Below are 18,111 nucleotides of genomic sequence, written 5' to 3'. Positions count from 1 at the left end.
AAGACAATCACCTGTCTCCGTCAGCACCTTGGCCGCTGTGACCTTTGACCTCAGCATGTTAGGGTATATAGGCTCCAGGTCCTATTTACAGTATGGTGTCTGCAAATGACATGAGAGAGGGATGGGCTGCCATGAAGATATAATAATAAGTTAGAGCATGTTTTTGTGGTGAATTGAATGCAAACAAAGTCTGAAAACTTTGGGATTTAGAGACTTTAATCATACAAAGATCTAGCAGAAAATAATGTAAACATTCCTACTGCATCAGAGCATAAGGTTTTATATTCCATAAATATGCAATTGAACTTGATTTTAATACATTTGTCATCATCGTTTCATGTCAAAATCAACTTCATATGAGCACCTGTATGTACATGTCGTTATTTAATCAACTGAATCTGATTGGTCAGTGCACTGTCCTTCTGAACAGGTGGTCTGGTATTTCATTCATTTGTTCAAGTTATTCTATTGAATAAATAAACACCAATGTCAGATTCAACTCATGTGTTGAGTTAACGTGATAATAATCATCTAAATAAATGTCTGTTGAGTCACTATCTATCTGATAGTGACTTAAAGCCCCATTCAGCAAGTTTTCCAAGTTTTGCTATTGGAGAAACTGCGCCCTCTGGGTGCAATAGTATCGATAACGATATCGCCGTTCAAAGTCAACAAAACACAGCGCAAGAAAGCTCTATGTACATGTTGTGACATCGGGTACTCACCACGTGATGAAATAATAATCCATAGTTCCGTGAAACATCATTTTCGTAGCAAATCCGAATCGAGTTACTTCCTTGTTTTCATGAAGACAGCGCTTCCGCTGTAGGCTACAGCGCATGCGCGCATCCTTTTCTTTCTTTTTTTTTATTGCCACAGGACGTGGCAGACAACCTGCTTAGTCCCAGGGCTGGCCAATGGAGGGCGGTGTGGGATAAATAAAGTTGAGAGTCTCCCTATTACAAGTCAATCTACCATGTCCTATGACTAAAAAGCTCTTATATTACAGTAAAAAATGTCAAAAATCTTACTGATTGGGGCTTCAACACAATGGTGATTGAGCGTATGGCCCATTGATGGAAGCCTTCGCATTTTAAGTATTGCAGCATTTATGAACTTGGTGTCTGTGGTGACACAGGGTGGGCGGAGCTAACACAATAGACTTGCTCTGTTACTTACTGTAGGTTCCTGACAACTCTTGTGTGAAGTAGGATAACAAGATACTTTTTTCCAGTCTCTGCTAGCATTACGGGTGGTTACTATGGCCGAACAAACTGAGTAATGTCACATAATAACACTGTTTGGATCTCACCTGCAATTACCACTCATCGCCAATAGGTGTCACCTAAGAGAACAAAATTGAAATCTTCCGTATTATCACTTTAATTTGCCCTTTTGACTTTGCCCAGTGGAATGAAGAAGTAGAAGAAAATCTAAATCCTATGATATAATATTGTGATATAATATTGTCATAGCTCAAAACCTTGCATGTTCCAAAAACATTTGAGGAAGTGAGAAAAACAGCTTTCATATTGCTGACCATGCAGATAGAAAGATACAGTGAGTGGGCCATTATCTTATGCCCAGTGCAAGTGCAAGAGGAAATCTTTGCTAGAGTCTAGCACTCAAGATCACTGGGATGCTGAAACATGTCCTTTGATGTACTGACCCCAGTGGTAATTGAAAGAAAAATATTGAGATTTTGAATGCTAGAAATTAGCAAAGATTTGCCCTTGCACTGGACATAAGATATGGCCCAGCATGTTTTGAATTGATTTCTTGGGACCTGTGAGCATAAAAACCTTAAGTTCAAGTAAATGTGAATAGAAAATATCTATCATAGGTATATGATATATATTACATATACCGTACATAACATATACATATACATATATAACACATACATACTGTAACTGGCCCCCACTGTATGTGAGGTGCTGTTGTACTCAGTGGCACTTGTCTTGGCACCAGTGACAGAAAGATGTTCTTGGCACATGTGGTTCTGATTCTGATCAAGTGAAGAGAAAATATTCAAAGAGCTAAGACACTCTTCTATAAGAAAAGGAAAATAAACAAAGTATCCTTTACAGACGGTGAAGCGAGACTAAAACTCCTCTTTGATTGGAAACTGAGGCTGTTCCTCCGGTCTGAAGCCTTCGTTTGGACTTCCGTCCTGGTTGAGGATACGGGATGCTGTGTATCCCACGATGGGATACTTGCTTTTGTACGTGCCTTCAAATACACTGTCCAGAGACTGCAGCTCCTCTTCGGTAAGGCCCGACTGTGGATGAAGAGGGAACTCTTTTTACAACGTGTGCAACATTATTACATTTAACCTTACTACTAGCTCAATCACCGACAGCTGTTACGTTTCAATGTATGACTTCCTGGGAGTGGAGAAAGTGTCTGTATAGCCTACCTGACACCAGAATATCATTTGGGCAAATTTACAGCCCTAGTTTGTGCTTTAGGCATTTTTTTTAACATCAGAATCTTGCCTAGTGCAGCATGAGGTGATGTGGTCCATTGCAATTTTGATTAAAAACATTTTTTTATCTTTAATTTTGTAGCCTATGAGGAAAAGCGAAAGGCAGAAAAACAAGGTTTGAGCTCCTTAATATTGTCCTCCTCCCTGCTGCTCTTTACCAACTCTGACTGGGAAAGAGGAAATTCCGTCATAGATTTATCAGTCATTTATTAGTAAAACCTTCAAACCTTGACTGAATGTGCACGTGCTGAAACAATAGACCTTATTCGCTAACCCCGGACGGTGCCATATTGTTGACGAACCGTAGCCGTAACATAGTCTGGCCGGCTAGTTTAACTGAATGTATAGCAACAGTTATGGCATCGTCAAAGAGAAGTGATGAAAACTTAAGTTTGGTCGGAGGTGTGTACCCCTATATAGTGCAGCAGATAATTGCATATTTCAGAAGGATCGTTCACTTTGTGATGCAAGCATGACATTTGGCACAGATACTCTTCAAGGTCCACTCTTTTGAAAAAGGGCGCTGGCCATCTTTTTCAAGATGGCTTCCACGTGTTGTACTAAATGAGCATGTAACCTATGTTTGGTAACATAAAATGTTTTATGGGTCTCACATTTCTTTATTATTAGTGTTATTTTTGTCATAACTACTATGTGAAATGCTATAGCAAAGATGGCGTGCAAGATGGCCGCCATAAAACTAACTGTGATGATATCTCATGATCTAAAATACATAGAAACCCAGTTTTTGGGTCTATACATAGGTTTTTGGGGTTGTGGATTCCAATAGAGCTATTCGTTTTCTTGTCAGAGCACAATTTAGCTTAGTTTAATAGAGTGAATGTCAGCGCGCAACCAGGGCACACTGGTGACATCACTGCTGTGGAACTCAGCATGGGGTTCAGTGTGAGCTGATCTACTTTTACTAATACTGTGATGAATAGTGATAGTATAGGTTAGTGTCCCAAATGCTGTCTAACAGCCCCCAATCAATTAGCTAGTAATAATAGTAAGTTGATGTAGCTAGATAGCCGCACCTGAATTGACAGGGTGTGCCAGCGTGGGAGAGCCAAGCGGGGCTATACATGACTCGTTCATGTATACTTACCCGGAAGGTGTACAGATCACACGGGACTAATGACACTGAATGAATGATCGGGATAGGTGTAGGTCACCCGAACCTAGTTGTATCCCATACCTGAATGTGCGGTATCACTTTGAGGTAAAAGGATTGCCCCTCGGCCTTAATCAGAAATCAATCCCCAAAAAATGGTAGTTTAGTTGTCCAAGTCTAGATGAGGATAAAAACCCACATATCTTGTCTCCATACTTTGTATCTCTCTTCCACTCTTTTGCTCGTTATCTCTCTCATGATTAAAGTCCTAATTTCCCACATCGCCCTGCTGTAAATTACCCACGTTTAATACATTTTTGAAACCTGTGGTGCAAAAGAAAAGGTGAGAGGAGGTAGGAAGGAGAGGGTGGTAGCAAAGGCAAGTATGAACAGATGGAGGAGAGTTTCAAGCAGAAGAGCTGAATTTAAAAAGAGGAAGGGTGGATGAGAAGAAGTAACAAAGAAAGGAGATTGTTTGCTAAATGAGTTGTGACACTTTGGGGCCTCTTCTCCTTCCTCTATCTGCTTTACATCATCCTCAGGATATTATGACACACACTGCCTGCAGGCAGGCATGCCTGCGCACACAGATGGCACATGGACACACACACACACACACACACACACACACACACGCACACAGTCTCAAGAGTCTCCATATCGTAGTTTCAGTTGGCAGGTCTCACCCTGGCACACAACCAGGCAGTAAGACAAATCAACCCAGAAACTGTGTCTGACTGTCTTAATGGTCACCTCACCTTGTATACAGTAGTGACAAGGAATTACACAGGAAGTCGAATGGTTAAATAAGATTGCTTTATGTAGGGGAGAGCAGGGCATGTGGTCACACTGTTCGCTCATTGCTGTATTTCTCACTAGTGCCTTACTACTGAGAAACTGTATTTTTTGGGAACACTTTATAACTGTAAGCTACTATACACTAAATAGGCTACTTAGTTATTCAATATACTGATGCAGACATTCCTTTCTTTACCTTGAGTCTCTTTTAGTTCAGCACCAGTTTTTTCAACTGGTGGGGGATGTGTGGGGATGTTACAGTATTTAGGGCCCCAACCCTATATTTTTGACAACATGTTCCATACGTTTATGGACAATTAGAGGGTTATTGTGCTTTTGGCTTTCATTTTTAATTTAATTTAATTTATCCTTTATTTAACCAGGGTAATCACATTGAGATTTCCATCTCTTTTTCAAGTGGGCCCTGGCCCAGAAAGCAGCACACAGTTAATTCTACATAATACATTAAAACGAACACAAGTAAAAAATACAAGACAATAGAGTGACACGAGAAGTAAATAAAATTGGTTCGCAATTGAAATAAAGGCAAATTTAAAAACATGAGCACTCCTTTGCCAGCAGTTGTCCAATTTGTTCTTTGAAATGATCCATCCTAATGAGGGAATGTAATTTCAAATCCTTTTGTAGCAGGTTCCAGGAGAAAGGAGCAGCATAGCTAAAGGCATGTTTCCCAAACTCAGTTCTCACAGTAGGAACAAGATGATATGATACGAGATAGAAGTTTTTGATCTCAGATTGTAATGACCACCTCTAGATTGAGTGAGCAAGGTGCTTAAGTAAATTGGTAGCTGGCCCAGGATGGCTTTGTAAACAAACAAATACCAATGACTAACCCTAACCCTAACCCATGGGGGCAGACATGGATATATATTTTTTTAATCCTAGGTGGTACTTAGGGCCAAAACAAATTGTCTATCTAATTCCTTGGCCCCAACAACCTTGGGTTGGACCAAAGAAGTGTGTCTCTCTTTATTAGTTACTGAGATATTAAAAATATTTGTTTTGTGGTGGACACCTTGGACGCCATCTTTGACGACGCCAGCTATTTTCAACTAGCTGTTTCAGGCAAAGTAACATTCCTTCTCAATTATATGAACCCCAAAACCTTGGTTTATACCATAAACAGACTGTTTACTCAAAATAATTACATTGATATGATGAGCATTCGATAGAAATGGCGGTCATCTTGAAAAATGGTCGCAATATTTAATTTTTGAGTGGCCAGCGCCTTTCATCCACAACCCCAAAAACCTATGTATAGACCCAAAAACTGGGTTTCTATGTATTTTAGAGTTTTAGGGTGGCCATCTTACACACCATCTTTGCTACAGCAGTTCACATAGTAGTTATGACAAAAATAACACTTATAATAAAGAAATGTGAGACTCATAAAACATTTTATGTTACCAAACATAGGTTACATGCTCATTTAGTACAACACGTGTCTGCCATCTTGGATTTTTGAGTGGCCAGCGCCCTTTTTCAAAAGTGGCCCTTGGAGAGTGTTTGTGCAAAATTTCATGCTTGCATCACAAAGTGAACGATTCTTCCACTTATCTGCTGTACTAATAAAAAAAAGGACAGCCACCATGAGTAAAGATAACTCATTATATTGCCAGGTGACCAGGTATAACGTACCAGACATTTATAACTACCTTGTGAATACAGTATTGGCATACACGTCTCAGGAGCTGAAGGCTTTCAAATCCCTTGAGTCCTATAACTATTTCATCTATGGCTAGGTCTGTGACATTCTTACTTTTGTGCCACCAACGACATCATCATCAAACATTGTCACAGCAAAGGTAAATAACCTTAACGTTAAATGTTTGATAGGATCTGACGCTTCATGCTTTCTTGCATGTTAGCCCAATGTTTGCTACTAATGTTAGCCTCTGTCTCTTTCCCTTCACGTTTGCGGACAGTAGGGATTGCTTAAAAACTAACACCCAGGCTTTTATTTGCTGCTATTTCTACAGCCGTGTATTATTACACAGCACACCATTGCTGTTGTGAAATAGCTCCTGACGCAGTAAAAACTGTATTAAATAGGCTAGTAATGGTGGCTAGCATACTCCTGCTGCTGCTACTATCACCAGGCTGTCAGTCACTTTTGACAGTGAGCGTCGCGGAAATGTCAACAATATGGCGGCGGTGGGCATGCCCGTACGTGAGTTACATCAGTCGAATAAGGTCTATAGTAATGGACTAACCTAACACTGGAAATGTAGCCTCGGTGAACCCGGCCTTCAACGTGACGTCACAGGCTATGCCTGTAGCATAAGTTTCATGACAGATAGTACATAGAGGTCACGTGGAGGCTGGGTTTACCCAGGCTACTGGAAATGTGCCCTTTCCCAGTGTTCCCAGTGCCAGAATACCATCTCAACCACCGACTCACAGTGTCAGATGTCAAGTCGGCTGGGTCGAGCGACATCTTGGCCACAGCTCTTGTCGAATCCTTACCAACCAGGGCGTTGTACGGTGCGCCTTTCCCATAAAACTCTGCAATCAATGAAATGATAGATCAGTGGTTCTCAAAGCGAGACGAGCTGGGTGGGGCCGTGCTAATACCAGCGGTGGAAATAAGCCAAAAGTGGTGTCTGGGGACACCCAGGGGTCCTTGACCTTGAGCCTTGAGGAGGTTACAGGGGACCCTCAGCAAAAAGGGGAATCATTTATTTTCACTATAATTCCAACACAAAGTAACACAATGACAGAATGGATGACTATTTTGGTCATAGGTTTCATACACTTTCAGTAATAAAACATTAAAGGTCCCATATTGTGTTTTTTGGCTGTTTTAAACATTTGTCAGTGGTCTTTAAAATAAGGTCATGGATTATGTTTGGGATTTGGAGACACCTCGATTTTTTTTCTTGTATTTATCCTCTGTCGGTGCGGTAAGTGGAGTGTGTTTTTATCTTAGCTTTGGCTTGTGTAGCCAACGTTAGCATAGTAAGCTTGCAAAACTACAGATTTCCTTGTCTGTCACGGCTATTATCACTAACGCTATATTATTATATTATCACTATATTTGGACCCCAGGAAGACTAGCTGTTGTCTAGGCGGCAGATAATGGGGATCCTTTTTAATAAGCAAGAAACGCCTAGCTTGGCTGCTGTGTGTGGATGTACTGCTGCCGACTGGCTAATCCACAGCAGACATACGCATATAACGTTCATTTACATTCAAATGCATCAAATTGATGTGAAGACTCATCAAAGGATACAAATATTGACATGACACATGTAAACAATAATGGTTATTGTGTCCTATGCTATCTATTAATTTGGGCATGACTGTTATAATGCTAATTCATGCCAGTGTCGTTCAGCAATAAAGCTAGTTCATCAGTTTTACAACTAGCTGAAATAGTCAATAACTGCATGACATGGAGGCTTGGTCATTCCACCCGTGTATAACATGTACTTCTTGAGTTGATACCTTTATAGTTTGTTGTATGTTACAATAGTCTGTACAGTAACATTACTCACATCTACTCTAAATTGCCTGTGCAAAATAATAAATGTCATTGTCATTGTAATGTTCTTATAAAGCAGTGATACTCAACTTGTGGCCCAGGGGCCAGATGCGGCCCGTGACAGGGTGCAGAGTGGCCCCCGACCATTTTCTAATAATTTCACGTTAGTTTTCATTGTGAATTAGAATCGAATTCACAATAAAAACGAACGTGAAATAAAGTTTGACTGAGCTTCAACTGAATTGTCAAATATTGTCATCTGCTCGCTACCCATGGCACATGTATGTACTTAACCTAACTAACTTAACCTAACTACTATCCAGACACCCCAAAAACCTACAATCCACTACAGAAAATTGGATATTGTTTGTTTATTAACTGGACCCTGGCCTCCTATCGTTTCATGAAAGTGGCCCCCGGGCAAAGCAAGTTGAGCATCCCTGTTATAAAGCTTGAGAAATGCAATAACAGTTACCCGTTCACATTCCTTTAGGTTGAATCCGCCTGTTCAGGATCATCTTGGCGTGTATGTTTATATGTTAATGTGTTCTCACTTCAGAATGCAATGAACAAAATCAGACTATGGACCCTTACAGCTTAGAGGTATCATTACAGTATATAGCAGTTAGTTGTGTATTCTGTGCAGGGATTGATTTGCCAAATATGGCTAACATGGATACTACTGTACATGACAATAAATTTGAGTAAAGTAATTGTGTTCTACTTTATTACACTTTCATGTAGAGAAACCGTAACACACTGACTTCTTACAGAATCAAATTATTTTATTATAGAAAAGACACACACAAAAACACTCAATGTCTAACCTACAGACAGATCCTTTGTCAGCTAGCTAGCTTGAGGACTTCTCGGTTGCAGGTCAGAGTAAAGATATCGGTGTGTGTGTGTGTGTGTGTGTGTGTGTGTGTGTGTGTGCGTGTGCGTGTGCGTGTGCGTGTGCGTGTGCGTGTGCGTGTGTGTGTGCAGTGAGCTCTCCGATGCTGCCAGCTGCCTTGGATGGGACTGCCTCTACCAGGAGATGTGGCTGCACACAGGACTGTGAACGGGGGTCATCACATACTACTGTATGTAGCAAATTAGCGATTTTCATGTATAGGTTATTCTATAACATTTTTATATGTATTGAATTTTCATATTTACAAAGTTTTGTGTGTACAATAAAAATGTGTTGGTGAACATACCGTACTGAGTCAGCTAAGCAGATGGCAGGATCTTCATCCTCTTCCTCCTCAAGACGTCTACTGTCCTGGATGGTCTCTCTTGGTAGGTGGGGACGTCAGACTGGTTGTACTAGTGGCACAAACAGGAAAGTTAGCTCAACTTTGAAATCTGCAATCCAAAACTATATTACCCACAAACTACAGCCTCAATAACTATGTATTCTAAATGTTTCCAACTGTCTCAAGGAAAATAGGACATGATAACCTCCAGAGAAGTAGTATTTCTTGTCATTATTGTCATTATTCATGTTTTATGGCTGCGACAACAACTGTTTACAAAACAGGCTTACCAGAGCTGCAAACAGAAGTGAAATGCTATGCTGCTCAGCCAGTAACTACTGTAGGCTATCTTCCATTATTTTAGTGTTAGAAGTAAAATGTCCATGGTGACAATATAGTCCCTGGTCACCAAAGTAATGTTACCTTTATAGTACAGTTACTGGTCGGTTGTCTTCTGTTATGTGTCCAGTCAGCCAGAGAAGCTATTAGCTTGGCTAGCATGCTAACTAACGGCTAACGCTAACATTAGCTCAATTAGCTTGTTGCAAGTTGCAACTAGTCCATAACCTTGTCCTAATTAACGCCCATGCCACTGGGACAAGGTGTTTGTTTTAGCTGGTTGAGGTTAGCCTACAGTAAGGCTGCAGCACAGTTGTTGTGGCTCACCAGGCTCAGCCTCCATTTCATAGGCCGGCAGATAAGCCGTACACCACTAACGTGCATCTGTTCCCAACAGAATTAAATTATGTTTTCAAACCCTGTACATATAATACAACTAATATAACTGTACAACCACAAAGTGGCGACACTTACCCATGGGTTCAGTTCATTGTTCAACACAGCAGCCAACAGACATGGACCGAGACAACAGCGTTCCTCCAGGCAGGCCAGGCAGCTGTCGGAGTCTCGTTGTAGGACAGGGCTGTAAGGGGGCAGGCTCTGTGCGGGCCCTGTGAATTTTTAGCTCGACGCCTATTGGTTGGCGGCAACCTACGTAGTAAAAGCCATGCAAATTCTGGAACTCTGAACCGCCCTCTCCTGTGGCTCCATCTTGTGGCAGAGGAATGACTGTAGCAAGTGATTTCATACTTTTACTAGTCTCGCTGGCCAGCCTCCTCTCCCTTCCGTCCGAGGAGTCTGGCGCCACAGGTCTCCATAACTGGGATAAACCCTCCCCTGCTCTACTCTGCTCTCCCATTGGAGGCATTGGTTTCAGACGCTGCCGGATTTCCGCTCCCCACTTAACGCTTAAGAAGCTCTGGCATTGGCTCCGACCATGTCAATCAGAATGGCTTCCGCTCCCGCCTCCCTGTGTGTTGCTGTAAATAGTCCCCTGCTGCCTCAGGGAAAACAACAATGCTAACTAGCTAGCAAGCTAACGGCAGAAACCTACACGCTAGCTCGTTGCTACACGCTGAAAACGGCAAGTTGGATTGTTTGAAACTATTTTCCAAGGGCACTGCCGCTAAGCGCCGCCCATCGCAATCCCACTATGGAGACCTGTGGCGCCAGACTCCTCGGACAGAAGGGAGAGGAGGCTGGCCAGCAAGACTATACTTTTACAGACGTTATAACACCTCCAAGTTTATACAAACCACAAAACCCAATCAAAACCGATTTTCACAGTATGGGACCTTTAATAAAACATTAAAAAGCAAAAATCTTATCAGATGGACCCTGGGACACAGTCTTATCAAATGGGGGTCGTGAAAAACTTTGAGAACATAATTAAATAAATTATTGGTCGCAGACAAGTGCAACATCTAGCTAAATGCAACATCTAAATCAATTAATTCTGTACTGTAGTTGTGTCAATGCATTTTCAATGTCTGCAGAATTCAAAGACATCTGTTGATGAGAATGATTTGGACTGTCTCTGGCATTACTGTGTCCATTTCAGTTTCACATTTTTATTTGGGTGAATACAAAGTAACTTGCTACCTGTTTCTGTATCTGGGAAATCATGAATTATCTCAAAGGTTCAGTGAGTGTGTTTTGGTTACCTTTTCCCTTGGTAACGTCAAACACCACTCCTTTTATTGCCATGTAGATGGGCTGTCCCTCCTAAAACAGTCAGAACAAGGAAGAATGAGATAAATCATCGCATACGCACGCACGCACGCACGCACGAACACACACACACACACACACACACACACACACACACACACACACACACACACACACACACACACACACACACACACACACGCACACACTTACCCCACTGCCATCGTATCTTTTCAGCTCTTCCTCAGTGAATAATCTCACAGGTTTGGTGGCAGGTTTATGTTTTAATTTAATGTCGTCCGCTAATGTGGTACAAAGAGCGATCAACATAACACAAACTTGCACTGTTGCCATGGCAAGTTCACTGTTTGGACGAACTGAATGCGGAAATCACAGCGCGCAATGCAGGCTCCTCTCCTCCACTTCGGTCCACTTCCCTCTGGCGCTCATGCTGCGTTTAGGTGTCGCCTGGCAAGAAAGCGCGCATAAACAACCCAACAGAGCGAATGCACATTCTCTCCCCTTTAATTCTGTGGATCCATCACAAAAACCACATCCACTGGTTAATTTCGTCATTCTTGTTAATTAGGCTAACATTTGGCTAGCACCTGTACCGGTGATTTATTATTAACACTATTATGGCTTGTTGTTTTTAGGGAGGAGATGAATGTGTGCACTAGGATGACAATGATATTTTTCTACTGACCAAAACTCATGATCCAACTTGTTGATTCAGTGGAAAGAAAATAGGCTACAAGTCTTCATCGTGTTTTCTGAAATGTCATTGGAGAAAATGGATGGCTGCGAAATAAGATTAAATTACGAGGAGCACTTGAATGCACCGTTAGTTATCAACAGAAGGAGGTAGGCAGCAAGGCAAGGGAGCCAAGGTAGGGAATGATATGTGCATTGTTTTGGAGTTGGAGCTCGGCCTGTGGTGGTGCTGCCCGCCTGCTGGTAGTTGATCATGGGATATGGGATGGGCCTTTATCGTCACCAACCCCCCGTGTCTCCGTCTGAGCGGAAATTGGACCCGCAGCGAGCCAGGAGAAAACAACACCATTCCCTAAAAAATGTCGCTATTATTAAAGTTTGTTTTGTGACGTCGCCTGAATCGCCTAACTTTCCTCCTGCAAAGCAAGACCGAATAGGTTTATTTACTGAATAAGCGAACCGGAATGATTGGGAACGAAAGCTCCCGGTCATACCAAGCGGTAAGTTACAGCTGTGCTTAACGTTACTCACTGTTTGCAGTAGGAGTCCCCTTATATTTTAGGTTTGTATTAATAACCAATAACCTGCTACAGGTATTTTAACCTTTTTACGGAATGAAAATAAAAGCTTGTGTAGAGCGCACTTTATATCATGTGACTGCACAGCTGACGTGTTATGTAATAACAACAGCCATGTGAGATGAGCTGACTGCATGTTTTTGACATGTTTCACTATCAAAGGCAACATCTGTCCTTATAGCCAGTTATCACAACAAAACCCCCAAGGTATAGCCTATATCTAGGACTATTAAACAGTTACACAATGTTTATAATGATCTAGGCTATCTAAATATCTGCAATATGATATCTTACTAGTCAAAATGTTGACTTGACTGTGATATCTATATTTATAATAATTATAGCTCACCATGGCATTATTACAAATAGGTCTATATTTAATTACAACAATCATAATGGTTAGTCTTTTATCACAGATTTTTATTCAGCCTCCTGTAATAGATAGCCTATATAATTTTGACTAGTCATCAACACATTCTCTCTACTCCTATTATCTGCTAAAGTTGACTGTTTTTATCGTTACAGTTCAATGATGATGGTGGTGATGATGATGATGAAGGTGAGACACGATGTCAAGATGTCACTGATGACCTGGAGCCATATGAGCCCAATGGCTACATCTCACCAGGTGACGCCCAAGGTAACCAACATCATGTTACATTGTGCATTCATAGTCATATGTTTCTGGTATTGGTTGCCCCAGTGGGGACCAAATCCTCTAAACTATTTTTTATTAACCTCTCACAAAAAATAGATAAGTATACATTATACAGGGTTTATACAAGGTTCTTGAAGTGCTTGGATTTTGAGGAAAGAAATTCAAGTACTGGAATACCTTGAAAATAGCCCATTTTACAAGTGCTTGAAAAGTCATTGACATTCAAATGAACCACATAACACCGTCTTATATTTTGACCAAAGTTTTGTTCATCAAGTGATTATAACTAAATTGCTCAGGATCAGAACTCGCTCTCAGTCCCCCCCCCCCCCCTTCCTTCTTCTTCCCTGACACATCAGTGTCACTGTCACTCCCCAATGTTGTATGCAGTACTACTGCATTACTGAGTAATTACACCATTACTGAGTATTGGTTCAGCAACTCTGATGTTACAATATGGTGAGCAGCACCCCTGCAGCTGCTGTGGAATTTGTCATACATTTTGGCGATAATAACTTTACACAAGGCCCAAACAACAACAATCACTAAATGTCTGCAGTATCAAAATAAAGCATGCTCCATCAACCACATCGAGCGTTATCAAGACAGGTCAGTCATGCTAATGCAATTCACTTGTAATGCCCTTTGCGTCCTTGTTTTATTTTTCTATTGTTTTCCAGAAACCATGTCAAGTCCTCAACAAGCCAAACATCAATCAATCTGTTTGCCTGTGCTGTAACTCCCTGCCTTGATTAAACATCCACAACTCTAAACTTTATAAACTGGACTGTGCCTGTGTTTATTCTTGCCGTGAAGTAGTGAGTGGGATTCAAATTAACCAGCAGGAAGACAGTTTTTTTTTGTTGCCAATGACTTTTCAGACCCCCCCTGTCAACTTTGTACGATACGATAGCTTTTATTGATCGATCCCACAAGTGGGAAACTCACTGGTTACAGCAGCTCACACACACAGAAGATGACACATTAAAAGAGCTTGAAAATAAACACAAAATAAATCCAATACACATACTAAAAATCACAGACATGTCTGCGGCCGATATCTCCAAAACTCAGGCACCTATCCCAAAACGATATAGATGGATAAATAGCACTAAATGTGAGAGGAAAAATATGTATTTTGGATTTTAGGGTGAGCTGTCCCTTTAAGTCTAAACATTGGTATTGGCTTCAAAAAACCCTGTCAGTGGAACAGTGGAAACTGATATTATCCACCGTTTTATTCACCACTACTGGTGGCAAGTTACCTTTTAAGACAGAAAATGCTGGGTCTTTACACTTCCCTCACAATTGTCCTGCTGTTCCCCTTTCCTTGTCTCAGAGGATGACCTGAGGGAAAGCAGCCCGTCCACGAGGTTCAGTAAAGCCTGCCTGAAGAACGTGTTCACTGTGGTTCTGATCTTCATCTACCTGCTGCTGACGGCGGTGGCGGTGTTCCTGGCCTACCAGACCATCACTGAGTACCTGGAGAAACTCAACCACCCCGTCATGTCCGTCACTTACAAAGAGGTTGACTCCTTCACACCCCCTGGTATGTATAAATAATGAACAGGGGGATAATCTGGGGCCATTGAATGGGTTAGCACAGTGATAGCCCGGGGTCCAGATGCGGCCCGCGATAGGGTGCAGAGTGGCCCCCCGACCATTTTCTAATTCACAATGAAAACAACGTTAAATAAAGTTTGACTGAATTCCAGCTAAATTGTCAAATCGCGCCGCCAGCTTGCCGCCCAGGCACTTATAAGTGGCCCCTGGGCAAAGCAAGTTGAGTATCCCTGGTTAGCAGATAGCAGCCAGTGTGCTTCAAAGTGGCAGCCAGTGCCACTTCGTTGTCCGTAAGGTGCTTGCTGGGCTCTTTTGTCTTCAGTAGGCTTCTCATACTTGATTGATGGTGTGTTTTGTTTCTGAGCAGGTATCGCTCTGTACCCCGGGAGAGCTCAGCTGTTGAGTTGTAAGCACCACTACCATGACTACATCCCTCCTTTAGTGGACCCAGGGAAACCTCAGGAAGGAGACTGTAAGATGGAAGAAGTGACTTACAGAGGGCCGTTCACTAATCAGACACAGGTCAGAGATGCTGCCATGAATTGCCATATACTTAGTATATCATACTATGTACAGTATATGTCTGTGAAATTGGCCACATTGTGATCTCTTTGTTTCAAAAGCAGATCTGAACTTCTTAACTTAACTCTTAACTTCTCTACCATAGAGAAAAGCTCTGGTGGTCCGCGGCCCATCTGAAGTCAGAAAAAAAGAACTAATCTTCATGCAGTTCACTCACAATGAAACAGAAGAGGACTTCAGCGCCATCACTTACATGCTTTTTGCCAAGTATAGTGACTTGTATGAAAGGTAACAGCAAGCATTGATGTATAAGGTCTGACTGGTGTGACAGCTGATATGTACTGTAAATACCTTTTCTCCATTGTTTTGTTTTGCTGGTGGTCAAGGGGCTTGCAACATAAAACATGTAACACAAATGGGAACTGGGGGAAGTCTGGGAACACAGGAAAATATTTGAAAGTCAATTTAATCTGACAACTTTCCTTAGACTATCTGAAAAGCCAGATATCTGGTACTCATGCCTGTTCAAACAAATAAAAAAAGAAAGATTTGCAAATGCTGTTTGACCCAGTTAAGATTGTCTGATAAGTTTGTCTCATTGAGAGAAGCAAATAGTAAAGTTTCAGCTGTGCCTCCTGACTCTCCAGTGCAGATAAGTCAGAGTTCATGATGGACTGTGAGAGGAATTACTCCATGTGGACGTTCTCTGGAGGATTCAGGACCTGGGTCAAGATGTCTCTAGTGAGGACATCCGGGAAAAGCAACGAAGCTGTGGAGTTTCGGCAAGAGGTATCTTTTTATTTGTGTGTTCAACCCATTTTCATCATCCTTTGAATTTCACTTTTGCATAGAGGTGTGACTGTCGATGTAAAAAATAGATGTTATATGTTGGAACTTTCAGTCCGGTGTGGTGAAATTCAATGACAAAAGGCCTGTCGCAGAGAAAACCAATCAGCTTTTCTTTGTTGTGTTTGAATGGCGGGATCCTTTTATGCAAGAAATCCGACTGGTAAGTTGTCACTGACATTCTCCCTATTCCATTCTGAACCCTTAACCCTAATCCTCATCTCTGTAACACCGGTTTGCTTCCTTCCAAACAGATAGTAACTGCAAATCCCTGGAACTCCATAGCCATTCTCTGTGGAGTTTTCATGGCTCTCTTCAAGGCCTCTAACTTTGCTAAACTCAGTGTTCAGTGGATCATCAAAATGCGGAAGAGACATCTGCGGAACAGAACAAGGGAACTGAACCAAATACCTTAAGCTGAAATGCTCTGAAAAAACAACACCATTTGCACCAATGATACAATTTATATCACCAGCAGTGCCTTCAAGAATTTATTTTGTGACTGATCGTTAGCATGTAAAATGGTGAATGGCCTGCATTTATATAGCGCTTTTATCCAAAGTGCTTTACAATCAGTAGGTACATTCACCCATTCATACACCGGCACACCATTAGGAGCAATTTGGGGTTCACTATCTTGCCCAAGGACACTTCGACATGCAGATTAGAGGAGCCGGGAATCAAACCACCGACCTCTTTCATCCAAAGCGATTAGTGACGACCCGCTCTACCTCCTGAGCTACAGCCGCCCCTGCATGTGTTTCGAGATCACTACTTGCACCATTTGGCAATCGGTGGTGAAGATTATGGACACCAGGGAATTCTTATCTGTAAAAATTGTGTCGTCACTCACCTGCTGGATGTGTCACACATGTTCTAACTAAACATCTAAAGCGGTCTCAATCATTTCCTTAACAAAAGGGAGAACTTATGTTTATTTAATTTATGTTAATTTCAAAAGAGCAATTCTTTCAAAAACATGATTGGAAAATGCTATTTTATATCGACAAAAAATAAAATGTTACTGAAAGCTGAGGACTTGTTTGTTAAGACTTAAAAGTTGTTTGTTAATGGACATTGTTAATCTCTGAGACCTAAAACTGAACAAATGTGAAATTTTGCAACAAATTGCAAAAATGTTGATAATACTGTTCTGAAGGGAAGATCGCAGCGAGTCTTTTGTTTGTGTACCCTACTGTTTTCAAGGTAGCGCACTGTGATGTAGTGTGCGATCAACTTAATATCACAATATATTATTGTGGAACTGTTTCTGCATTCAGTTTATATTGTTAGCTCTAGGGATTATCAAGAACTACCGTAGCCTACTTTTCCCCCCATCGGAGTGACCTCTTACACTTACACTGTTCTTACAACTCTGCCATAGGCCTAACTTATGTATAAATGTTCAAATATGTTGTTTTTATTTTATTTTAACATGATGCATTCCAAAATCTATTATCAGTGCGACCATTATTCAAAAATGACATCCTCTGTTGCTAATGCTAAGACTTTAAGGGAAATATCTGGGATGATCTGGATTGTACTTTAATTTATGTCAACCTTATTTTGAATATGACTGTGTTCCATGTTGTATAAAAGTATGTAAAAAAATAAATAAAAAAAGTGTATTTCAGCAGTGAGACCATAACAGTTAACCACAGTAATACAGGAACAGACCTGCTGGAGAATTAATAAAACAAATACATGAATACGTGAATAATAAATCCTTCTTTATTGATCATAATAAGTAGACTAGTAACAAAGAGAGTGGAAGGAATGTACGTTCTTCTTTGCTAGTATCACCACTGGTGTTATGAACAGTGAGGTAGGGAATCATTTGAGAAAACTCAGACAAATGAGTCTGGGTGACAGAATGGACAATATTATGACTTGGAGCACTTTGGTTGGACATCGTTTCGTTTTTCACAATGTAAATAGAATACTGTGAAACTGCTAAAATTCAGAAGGTGGTGGTAATGGACAAAAAGATGTTTGCCAACCGCCATTAATGAGCATCAGAAGAAAAAGAATGAACGGTTCTTGAATGCAGCTCAGGTCAAAGTTCAACCTGTGG

At 41.2% G+C, this 18,111-nt stretch overlaps 2 protein-coding genes across 2 annotated transcripts; one reads left to right on the top strand and one right to left on the bottom strand.

Annotated features, from left to right (window-relative positions):
- Positions 1-213: 213 nt before the first annotated feature.
- On the bottom strand, positions 214-11,545 carry nenf (neudesin neurotrophic factor). The gene is made up of 4 exons (XM_083634194.1): positions 11,370-11,545; positions 11,150-11,210; positions 6,823-6,926; positions 214-2,281 (listed from the first exon to the last, which is right to left on the bottom strand). The coding sequence occupies exons 1-4, from the start codon at positions 11,508-11,510 to the stop codon at positions 2,105-2,107; spliced, it is 483 nt and encodes a 160-aa protein (XP_083490320.1). The 5' UTR covers positions 11,511-11,545; the 3' UTR covers positions 214-2,104.
- A 553-nt stretch (positions 11,546-12,098) lies between these two features.
- On the top strand, positions 12,099-17,725 carry pacc1 (proton activated chloride channel 1). Its single transcript, XM_083632442.1, has 8 exons — positions 12,099-12,370; positions 12,974-13,088; positions 14,446-14,655; positions 15,037-15,191; positions 15,337-15,479; positions 15,839-15,980; positions 16,093-16,200; positions 16,292-17,725. Exons 1-8 carry the CDS (start codon positions 12,335-12,337, stop codon positions 16,451-16,453), a joined length of 1,071 nt encoding a protein of 356 aa, XP_083488568.1. The 5' UTR covers positions 12,099-12,334; the 3' UTR covers positions 16,454-17,725.
- The last annotated feature ends 386 nt before the right edge of the window (positions 17,726-18,111 follow it).

Source organism: Poromitra crassiceps (assembly GCF_964638095.1).
Source record: "Poromitra crassiceps genome assembly, chromosome: 3".
In the NCBI taxonomy this organism is placed as follows: domain Eukaryota; kingdom Metazoa; phylum Chordata; class Actinopteri; order Beryciformes; family Melamphaidae; genus Poromitra; species Poromitra crassiceps.
This window is presented reverse-complemented; position numbering and strand designations above follow the sequence as displayed.

Bases quoted from the DNA above. Each gene is read 5' to 3' on its own strand.
- nenf (XM_083634194.1), bottom strand. From the start codon at position 11,510: ATGGCAACAGTGCAAGTTTGTGTTATGTTGATCGCTCTTTGTACCACA. The intron at 11,211-11,369 runs GTAAGTGTGTGC...TGACTGTTTTAG, and splicing joins AAAGATACGATGGCAGTGGG to GAGGGACAGCCCATCTACAT. The intron at 6,927-11,149 runs GTAACCAAAACA...CATTGATTGCAG, and splicing joins TGACGTTACCAAGGGAAAAG to AGTTTTATGGGAAAGGCGCA.
- pacc1 (XM_083632442.1), top strand. From the start codon at position 12,335: ATGATTGGGAACGAAAGCTCCCGGTCATACCAAGCG. The intron at 14,656-15,036 runs GTATGTATAAAT...GTTTCTGAGCAG, and splicing joins TGACTCCTTCACACCCCCTG to GTATCGCTCTGTACCCCGGG. The intron at 15,192-15,336 runs GTCAGAGATGCT...TCTCTACCATAG, and splicing joins CGTTCACTAATCAGACACAG to AGAAAAGCTCTGGTGGTCCG.